This window comes from Artemia franciscana, chromosome 20 (assembly GCF_032884065.1).
Source record: "Artemia franciscana chromosome 20, ASM3288406v1, whole genome shotgun sequence".
Taxonomy (NCBI): Eukaryota; Metazoa; Arthropoda; class Branchiopoda; order Anostraca; family Artemiidae; genus Artemia; species Artemia franciscana.
The window spans coordinates 20,202,091-20,213,659 of record NC_088882.1 but is presented as its reverse complement, the minus strand read 5'-3'; the positions used below and the strand labels follow the sequence as shown (position 1 = coordinate 20,213,659).

Sequence of the window (11,569 nt, the reverse complement as noted above, 5' to 3'; positions counted from 1 at the left end):
GTTTTCCACAAATATTTTTCTATATAATTTGGTCGGAGTAACCAAAAAAAAAATCTTCATAGCAATGAATGGTAAGTAAATAACAATCCTTTGTCATTAACGAATGTATAAGAGCCTAACTATTGATAACGTTAAATCAAAGAATCAGCTTTTTATGGTGATCCAAGACGTGTATTTGTTTATTAGTAAATAGTACAGTTATTAGTACACAAGGAAGTTCGTGTAATTATGGAAAACACAATGAAAACAACTTAGTGCGGGGTAATTTCGGTAGAAATATGTCGTCAACTTTTGCTTGTATTGTGAGAGCACCCATGAGCTGATATATGAAGCCACTATAATCAGAGATGCTACCCCTGAATGAAATACTGGGAATTTTTTGTACGTAATATCATCAATTGTTTTGTTTTTTTTTACCAGGAGTGGCTGTATTTATCTAGTTGTCACTTTGAAAAAGATTTAATTATTTACAGTTATGACATATAAAGGTGTCAAATATATTGGTTTTGTATTCAAATTAAATTAAAAATATTGAATTAAAAATTTTATTTCATATTCTTTATCTTAGTTTTAATGTTTTTCTTTGAACAAACTACTTTGATAATGTGTTACTTTTTACGAACACTGAGTCTAAGGGCATTGAAGATTTTGGTGTTTGATAACCAAGTTCACAACTATCGATATTGTTACAAAATGTCCGTCCAATGATTCGGCATTGCTCAACAGAACTGAATGCTGAGAGTTTGCATCTTATTTTTTGTAACTCTGCTATTGTTTTGTGTATTTCTTGTAATTACCTACTTTTTTCTTTTTATACACTTTTACTTTAATTTACATACTTTTTTCAACTGCCTTTAGAAAAATATTTGTCACTAAGCTTCATTAAATATAAAAAAACTAGTTTTTTCAACTGAAATAAAGCAACAACATTAATACTTAAAACGAACAGATTTACTACATATCTGAAAAGTGTTGCCCCCTGCTCAACACCTTGCTCTTCCTGCTACAGTTTTTCGGCACTTCAAAAAAAGTCGATTATTGTTCTAATTAAATGACCCTAGTAGTGGGGGCTCAATGACTTTAGAATGAGCCATAGCCGCTACAGTGATCATCCTGCAATGATTTAAAAATAACTCAGAAGTTCAACGGCGACCCCCTCAGGGCAAGATTCAGGTGGTTGTTAAAAAATAGGGAATGTTCCCTAAGAGAAGCAAGTGTCTGTTACGTAATTGGAGTCGAGGGTGACGTAATCTTGACCGACTTGCTGGATCATATGATTTGCTTCAGTATTATTTCTGCATCGGAAAGATAAACATCTACATCTTATGTTGAAAAAAAATGAAGATGAAACATTCCAGGAAAACGTGTGTTTATGATAAAGTTATGGTAGCAGTGAATGCTGACAAAGAGAAATATTTGAATTATGAAACAAGTGCTAATGACGATCTTATTGGAAATGCATGTGTGCGTTGTCATAACAGTAACGAGTTAAATTTATTCGGAATACTGAAAAAATTCAAGTGCTATATGGGTGATATGCCAGAGTAATATCACAAGAGAAGCTAGTGCTGGAAGAGAACCCAAACATAAAATTATTCGTTGATGACGAAGGCCAATTTCTTGCTACCGGTAACCAACTACCACTTGATACATCTTACCACCATACTCCTACTATTACCATTCAATGAAACGTAAAAAGAAGACAGGTGTACCACCGCAAAGTCATGCAATATATCTTGACTAGGTGCCGAAACTGTTAACTTTGTAAAAATAGTGTGGTAATGGACAGAGAAATCGTTGGTAAAATAAAAAGGGCAGTAGCGGAGACTATCAGCAAGGAAATTAAAGATGAATTAATGAAAAATCACGTTACTAGGGCCAATGATAGTTTACCCATGGATATGTTCGTTGAACCAAGAACCGCTATGTAGGAAAAAAAATTCGAAAAATGTTTTTCTCGTTAGATTTTATAGCTGGCTACCGCTACTATCTCTAAGGTGCCAATAGTGGCCAGCTCGATCGGTGACCCGGACTATAGGATGGTGACGAGAAGATAGAAAGAATGCTCATTCATTCTTAGTCTATAATCGGTAGTGATACTGTCAGAATTAAAAATGAATAAAACGGACGGAAAGAAAACTATAGTAACTCTTGTTACTTTGAAAAAATGGTTATTCTAGATGATAATTTTCAAAGATTTTCAGTGCAGAAGAGAATCTTCACTAAGAACATGATTGCCGTTATAATGAAAAATGAGCCCCTGTCTTTGGACTATTGTATGAAACCTTTACGTCGTGGCCCAGATGCATTTACTCAATTTATTGACATATTAGTTGAAACAAAACAAAATGATATTGGGGTTTTGCTTTTAACTACTACCTAGACGGTCATTTTGCATGGCAACAACACATAAGTCGATTTTGTGACATCACTCGATTACTCCCCTCCCCCCTAGAAGACATTCATTTTATTGATCGCGGGTCATTTTCTTTTTAGAAATGAGAAAGTCATCATTGAAAACATGTTTTATATATGTTCATTATGTTTCCATACGTTGAACAGTTGGTCATCCTGTGAGAATTGTCCTATTGTTGATGACTATAATGAAAAGTGTAGATTATGCAATCCATGTAAATTGCATAGAAAGTACGCAGTGCATATTAAAGTCTGTGATTCCTGTCTTGAAGATATTTGTGACTCTCACACTAGAGGTTTCCTTTGTTCCAATTGTCACTATCATAAATATGAGCAACGGGAAAACACTAACCTGGCATGTTTGCAGAAAAACTCTAAACAAGATTTCAGTTTATTCTTAAGAGACTGGTATCGTCGTGGTTTTAAATTTTTTTTAGAAGAAAAACCTAATCTTTACTTCAATTTTTGGAATAATAAGAGAGTTTGGTATTTACAATATTTCTGCGAGGACACTGGCTACTAAGATTATAAACCTACTGACGTTTATTTGACTGTTACAGAAAGTGATCCTTCATATGACAAATTTTGAGTGCAACACTGCTTCAAATAATCAAATTGAAACACGTGAATTTTATAATATGATGCAAAATAATATTATTGACTTAAAGAAGAGATATAATAAAAATGAATTTGCATTATATCGTAGAAAATGTGACCCTGACTTGGCATGTCAAGATGAATACAGGTTGAATCCTGACGAGCTGCCACCACGTATCATTAACGATAGTTATGTATAAATGGAAGAAGAAATCTAAATGACACGGAGTTTTGTACACACCAGTTTTATTAATAAACATACCTACAAACATTTTCAAAGCCTTTCGATCTTAGGGCATTGGAATTTATATTATGCAAGTAGGAAAGAGTATTTTCAACTAGAATGTCGTTCAATCGAGGATTGGCACCATATATGCTGAGAAATTCACTCTAAGTGCATCTGCGAAATCGAAAAATTAAATATGACAGTGCATGAAAACCAAAGCTTTTGGTTGATCAATCTTGAACAAGCATCCGATTTTGAATAATAGGTTTTTAACTTTGCACAAGAAAGTTTTAAATTAGTTTTTAAAAAGTTTGTAATAAGAAAGTTTTTGCCTATTCATCTTTACAGTTGATGGGCTACTGTTAACAATGATAAGGCTATTGTTAACACTTTGAATATGCTCGAGGAAATCTGAGGGTATGCAATAGGATTTGTATTGGAACATGTAAGGATCCAAATTTAATCATTTGATTAGCTGATTTGTCTTCATGGTGCCAAGTCTAATAGAACACTGTCATCAGGGGTGAATATCCAATAGCTTTCATATTGATTTAGCGATATTAATGCTACGCTCTCATTCAATGGTTCGGCAAAGGCACACTCGAAACGCACTTGCCAGTTAGGACAATACTCATATCTAGAGTACCGGACAAATCCAACACAATGAAAACACGAGTTTTTGCAAACATTTCTTCGGTTATACCATTCTCAAATAATTGTAAACTCGATCAAAAGATTGTATTGTCAATTCATATAAAGTCCTGTAGGATTTGCCTAAGGATAAATTGTAGAGTTCTAAGACTTCCATTTACTTTACATACAAGAGATGAAAGTCAAAACATTTCAACTTTATCTGGAAAATTTGTCCATGATCCTATGGCACTAGCACTTTTTACCAATGCCAAAGCGAGTTTTGCAGGCATTTCACAGTTAATAAATAACGAATCAGTGTAAATACGTATACCCGTAGGAATATATCGTTGATTCGTGATTGTATAAAGCAAGAAGTTCGATATTATTTCCACTAGCTCTTAATTTCTCAATTGCCAGAGCAACAAACTCACAACTTGTTTTTTGTACATGAAGTATTGCCAAGGTGTGATAGACTGTTGAATTAGGTGCAGTATCAAGCACTTTTTGAAAAATAAAAGTTGACGGAGAAAGTTGTAGCTTTATATCAATCTTAACATTGAGGAGTAACCATTAAGGTATATTAAATATCTCATTATTTATTTTGTAAACCAAGTTTAAATCTTAAGTTGTCGCACCTCCAAGTCTCTTGGTAGTGGCAGTGTCCGTTTTGTATTAATATATAATAGCCAAACCTCATATTAGCCTATAGGACATTGGAGTCGTCAACATAAAATGAGTACATTTTGCATAATTTGAAAGATTGTTGCTTTTGCTCGCCAATATTCCATTTATTAAGATACTCATTTATCTAAACAGATTTTTAGTACACAATTTTCATAGGATAGCCCCTCGGCTACACTTGGTTTTTCATTAATAGATTTTTTGACAATGGCATGTAAATGTATAAATATGGAAGTCACGTCTTTGAAATAGTCTTCACTGGAATAAATTTGAAAACGTACGTCTTCAGAGAGTGGTTGTTGCGGATAAAATCGTTCATAGTAACCATGTACACCCAAATCAAAATTTTCCGCGTTGACAAGATTTAGAGGTGAGGGGACTGATGGATAAGATTGTTTATGTGGTAAATATATCATTTCTAGGAAATAAATCCTTTTTCGATTTAAAAATTCGTACTCTTGGTTTATTTTTCTTCTTTGACAAGAGCGAAGTTTTACGCTTCCGTCCTGAGTCGAAACATATGAGTGATGAGTCACTTTTTAAATTTTTTCGCTTTATTGTGATTTCAATAATTTGCCAAGGGATGGCGCGCCAAACCTGAGATTTTCTTAAAAACTTAAAAACTTTCCCAGAGCTTCAATCATGTAGTGTAGAAGATGCAAAATCCGCGGCAACCGGTGCAATATATTGTCCAGTAAGGGGTATTGCAGGGTGAAACAACCTAGCAAACCATTTGCCGAGATTGTCACCTAATATTGACGAACCACCCCTTTAATAGTCCATTCAATGACTCATTTGTAGAGGTCTAAGAGTAGCAACATAGCAATCAATATCAGGACAAACGAAAGTATTTTTTTTATTAACCATCTCACTAAAAGGATCGAAAAGACACGTAGTCTCTGCCAAACCTTTTGCTATTGCTAGAAGACGCCCAAATTCACTACTTAATGTTAACTGACAGAGCTCCAAATACAAAGTGTTGACGGGAATATATTGAGTGTGGTTTATATTGTAGTGGTAAGCTTGCTTGTGAGTGGTGTTTCGTTCAGGAATATGTAAAATGAGGACATTGGTATTACCGGCTCTCGACGTCTAGACAAAGGATGCATGAAGAAATACACAATTGTCACATGAGAAGCCGAGTGCATAGTCTGCATAGATAACATAATCCTTGCCACTGAAATTTGTTACTTTAATAATACGATTTTTAAAACTGAAAACATCGCGTAAATCCTTATTGAGGAAAATTCTTTCATTCTCAATTGGATTGTTAATGTAAATTCTCCGCTGTTCCGTTGAGTATGAAGCCATCTTTTTTTACTCGCAATTTTTTGTTGATACGTCAACGTAGCTCATGCATATTGTATTTCTCAAAGGGTATTTGGGCAAAGGGGTAATCATCAGTGTCAAAATTTACCACCAAACCATTGTCGGAGATGTCGACGGGTCTAAGTTATATATCATGTGTACGATCTTTTCCATTGATATCTTATGTATTTTTAGGAATAAAATCAATCAGACCAAATTCTTACTTTCCCTCGAATTTGATCGCGGGGAGAGTTTTTTTCAAAAATCGCTTATTTTATTCACATCATCAAATAGGGGGTTAGAGACATTTGACATGAATGTAGCATAAAAGTCATTAGGCAAGGTGAACGTCTTCAGGGACAATCCAATAATTAAAATTAGAGTTGTATCCTAGCCAGTGAACAAGTAACTGACTCATATCCTTGCGAAATCGACTCTTTAATATTTTTTCAATTTGATACATTCCAGTGGTTTTAACTTTTGCTACCCATAATCTCCTCATCTTTCATATAACGTAGACGATACGATATCGGTTTAGTCTCTAAGACTTCTGACACTTTATAAAGTTCAGTGGACTAAAAACTAATTCCTCTTTTCGAAAGTATTACTTGGTCGATTGATTTGAACTGCATCACCAACATTAAATTTCCTCTTTTTCACAACAATTTCATTAGATTATTGTAAGAAAAATGTCAAGTGGATTGTTAAAGTGACTAACTTCAAGAGGACTAAGATTGGACAGGGATCGGTGAGGAAATTAATTATAAATCAAGGTGATCTTATCTAAATCTTGAATAAAAGCAGCGGTATTTTTCAGTGTACAATATCTTGAGATTAAAATTCGAATTGTTCTTATCAATCTTTCAGCCAATGCCGTCTTTATCGGACTATGATTATGATAGAGTATTGTATTATATTTCAATAAAACCTTGTTGCATGTGGATTAATAAATAAAACCTCTTTTACATATGGATTAACAAATTTACTTTCCTTATCTGCTTGAATTCTTCTATATGAATCTGGTTTAAAGATAGATTCAAGGGCTCTATCAACCTCATCACCTCTCTTTGAACGCAATGGAACGGCATACGCATGGCAACTAAAAGCACTGGTTGCAAGTAATATATACTTGTACAGATTATTGTGACGCATTTGAATTTCTTCACTATCTGTGGTGGAGAGACGCCTTCATTTGATACCTCTTAGATCATCATTGCCAATTGGCATGCTGGTATTTTACGAAAACGATTTAAAAATATCTTTTAATATTTCTTTAATAACATCTCTAATAACAGCTATTTCTTTATAACAAATATTTCTATTTCCCATAAAAATATTTCTTTAATCACATCCTTTAATATTTCATATATTCTTAATCGTTTTAAAATACGTTTATTCTCAATAATACTTTTTGGAATGTTTGACGACATCGAAAATCTATATAAATGACTATCAAATGAAACAAGTCTCTTATGATTTGCAAAAAAAAATCTGACACCAAATCAATTATATTCTTACTCTTCCCATGGATTATAACATAACACTCTTTTTATTATCAATTTGTACACGTTCATTTTTAGCCAGATAAGTCAAAAGTCTTTTACTTTGCTTACGATACGATTGAGGCATTTGGTCTACAACACTTGATGAAAGTTTAGATAAATCTTCTTCCTGTTTTAAATGATAAATAAAATATCATAAATGATATTTACTTTTTTGCGGTCTTTCACGGTAGCATTTATGCCTCTCGACATGTCGGAGGGATTTTGAAGCAAAATTAATTTTTATCATTTGCAATTGTCTCACTATTAATAAATTTATCAAGCTTATCTTAAAAGTACTCTTTTGATGAAAGAGCGAGTTCTATTGGCGTCAAATTGTAAGGCTTAGCTATCTAGAGATTAGTGTTTACAAGTCCCACAACTATCGGCAGTAACAATGAAAATAAACTACCACCCGCTTGAACAAGCCGTTTTCTTTAAAATCTCTTCCTTTCTTTTTTCAAGCAAGTGTACATACTAGGGAACGATGTTGCTTTGTCCGTTGCCTAACTACTTCTGGCAGCTGAACTTTGCATTCAGTTAAATTTAAACAAAGCTGGGATAAGAGATTAATAAATTCATTTTCAATGGCATTTTGGAGTGTGGCTTTCCTAAACCTTGGTTTTGAATTACCTAGGACGGAAAATGAATGTATGTTTTCATGTAGTTTCTTTAGTGTCAGGATGGCGACTAATGACCTTCTTTACTATTCATGGGTAGATAAACGGTAATTTCATTGTCAAATATATCCGTGACGCCACGTAAATCTCGGGCGTGTTTTGAATGAGGTCCAATAGAATGTATCCGTAGGGCTTGTTCGTAGATACCGAGAGCAAAAATTTCGATTCCCCGATAGTCAAAAGCTCAGCAGTGTGTTTTTAAGTCTCATTCTAGTGTTTTTATTTATTTATATTTATTGTGCAAGACGGAATCTTTGTTTTAAAAAGGGCTTAATATAACGCTAGTATTTTATAATATAAAATTTGCAAATTCTTTTTAATTTACATATTTAAAAAACAACTTTTTTAAAGTCTTTTTAATTTACAAGTTCTTTTAAGTAATTGTATTCAAGTGACTATTAATGTAAATATGTAGTGCATTTATTTATGTTAAAGAAATCATGTATTTTGTTTTTTAATATTTCTTCAACAGATTGAAGTTAGGTTCAGTTAATTGTATTTTGAAAGCAAGATGAGTAAAATGTATCAACTTTAAACTCCATTCAGATCATTTCTTTAGTTTGTAGGAAAACCCAAAAAATTTCTATTATTTTAAATTGTTTGGCAAGAGTCATGTGATAAAATAAAGAATATTACATCATACACAAAAGTCAAACGGGGACTTGACGTGTCTAATATTTTTGAACCAAACTTGTGGTTGATTATTGATGACTTAGCTAAATCCACTGAAGAATGGTCTCAGAAATGTTACAGTTATTTGCGGTTGGGTCTCATCCTGAAAAAAAATTGTAACCATTCTTCTTCATAATCTCTTTCATCAGAGGAAATGTATGAGAACACTTGCTTTGAATAGTACTTACTATATCATCTATAGGGTTGTTCGTAATTCAAGTTCTTTTACAATTTTAAACAAGCAAATATATTCCTGTTAATCGAAAATTTTACTTTTGGCATACTCCATAGTTTTTATAAATAACTACATTAAAATTAGGTCCATTTAGGTTCACTTAGCGTAGCGGGGTGTGGTAATTGAACCTAAATGAACCTATCTCGAATACAGTTATTTGAATCTTGAAAAATTCCCACTTCATGCTGGTCTAGCTCTAAATACTTGAGATAGTCAAAACGTGTCGTCATCTATGAGTGAAAATGAATGGATGAATGCACTAGGAATGTGACATTTTGTAAGGATAATCTTAGATTTTTTAGGATATATTTTTGTTTTGTAGAAATTATTCTGTTTTTGTAAAAAGTATTTTTTGTGTTGTAATAAGAATTTTCGATTGTTTACGATGTATTTTTGCTTTGTAAGAATTCTGTTTTGTTTTGTAAGAAGCATGTTGTATTTTGAAAAATTATTTGTGATCTTTAAGGATGTATTTTGTTTTATAATTATTATTTCTGCTTTGTAAAAAGTATTTTTGTTTTGTAACAAGTATTTATATTTAATAAGAATGGTTTGTGATTGTTAGGATGTATTTTCGTTTTGTAAGAATTATTTTGTATTTTGCAATAAGAATTTGTGATTTTTTAGGATTTATTTTATTTTTAAGAATTATTTTTTATTTGCAAGAAGTACTTTTTGCTTTGTTAGAAGTATTTCGTATTTTATAAGAAGAATCTGTGCTCTTTTTTTATATTTTTTAGTATGAATTATTTTTTTTGTTTTGCAAGAACTGTTTTTTATTTTTTAACAAATATTTTGTATTTTTTAAGAATAGTTTGCGATTAGTATTTGTATTTTGCGAGAAGAATTTGTGATTGTTTAGAATGTTTTTTTCTAAGAATTGTTTTTGTTCTGTAGGAAGAATTTGTGATCTTTTAATAATGTATTTTGTTTTGTATGAATCTTTTTTGTTTGTAAGAAGTATTTTTTGTTTTGTAGCAAGTATTTTGTATTCTGAACCAATAATTTGTGATTGTTTAAGATATATTTTCGTTTTTTAAGAATTATTTCTTTTCGTTTCGTAAGAAGTATTTTGTATGGTGTAATAAGAATTTGTGATTTCTCAGTATGTATTTTTGCATTTTGTTTTGCTTTGTAAGAAATATTGTTTTGCTCTCTTAAGAAGTATTTGGTAAGAAGAATCTCTGATTTTTTAGGATGTGTTTGTATCTTGTTATTATTAAATTCTGTTTTGTAAGAAGTATTTTATAAGAAGAATATGTGATTTATTAGGATGTATTTTTCTGTAAGAATTACTTTTGGTTTTGTAAGAAGTATTTTTGCTTTGTAAGAATTATTTTCTTGCTTTGTAAGAAGTATTTTTAATTATGTAAGTATTTTGTTTTCTGAACAATCTCTGAATTTTTTCTTTGTATTTTTGCTTTGTAACACCCCTAAAGCTCCTGCTGATTCTAGGTGGGAGTCAAAGGTCAAGCTAAGCCTTTATACTTCCATGGCGGTGATGGTAGTTACAGGCAATGAGGCTCGATCTTCCGTCCCTGGGCAGCAGAGGAAATCAAGCAGCGCACCTAAAAGCGGTGGAAGTATGTAAACACCACTGAGCTCCACGCCGAGTGATTTGGTGGCCAACACGCTCCGGGTGACCTGCAAGACTGGGGACCTTGCGGTCAACTCTATTCCCAAGAAACATTGGCGGATCTGAGACCTAGAAGAAAAGTTGTAACAACTACGGCGTCCCCGGCAAGCGACGTGGCCCCCGTATTGGCGTGGGTGTCGAGAAGTAAACTAGCCAACCATACTACGGCGTTCCCGGCAGGCGACGCGACTTTGAATATGGCGGCGAAGTCGAAAAATCCTTTCAACGCCATAAATCTAGGAAAACCTACTACAGTCATTAAACAGGCAAAATCCAGAATAAATGTTGGATGCTGGAATGTAAGATCCGCTAAACAAGAAGCCACACAAGCTTTTCTTGTCCATGAGATGGAGAAGTACAACATAGACATACTTTGCATATCCGAGACCAGAATCTCCGGCTCTGGCTCTATAGTTATAACGGCTCCTGAAACACTACATCAGTTCCACTTTTTCTATTCCGGAGTAGAAGATAATTCAGGACTCCACGGAGTTGGTTTCATCATGAACCAAAGAACCAGAAACGCTCTCCTAGAATGGGAACCAGTCTCCTGTAAACTTGCTAGAATCAGACTAAAAGGAAACCCTGCAAATGTGTCGATAATTTCTACCTATGCCCCTACCCGTGACGCTACTGAAACGACCAAGGATGATTTCTACGGTGAACTGCAGTAGTTGTCTTCTTCTATAGCCACACGTGATTACTTGATTGTTGCTGGAGACTTAAACGCAAGAGTTGGTCCATCTGACCAGACCACAGTACAAATCCTGGGATAATTTGGACAGGGTCACAGATGCGAGAATTGGTAGAGGTTGGTAAACTATGCCTTGATGAACCACCTTGTTATCACCAATACCATATTTTAACACAAACCTAGCCACCTCTTAACTTGGCATTCAAATGACGGTGTCACTAAGGCCCAAATTGACTTCATTCACGTACGCC

General features: G+C 33.4%; 1 protein-coding gene across 1 annotated transcript; it reads left to right on the top strand.

Moving 5' to 3' along the window:
- The first annotated feature begins 10,821 nt into the window (after positions 1–10,821).
- LOC136040015 (craniofacial development protein 2-like) lies at positions 10,822–11,298 on the top strand. The gene has a single exon (XM_065724081.1). It carries the CDS (start codon positions 10,822–10,824, stop codon positions 11,296–11,298), a length of 477 nt encoding a protein of 158 aa, XP_065580153.1.
- Positions 11,299–11,569: the final 271 nt, after the last annotated feature.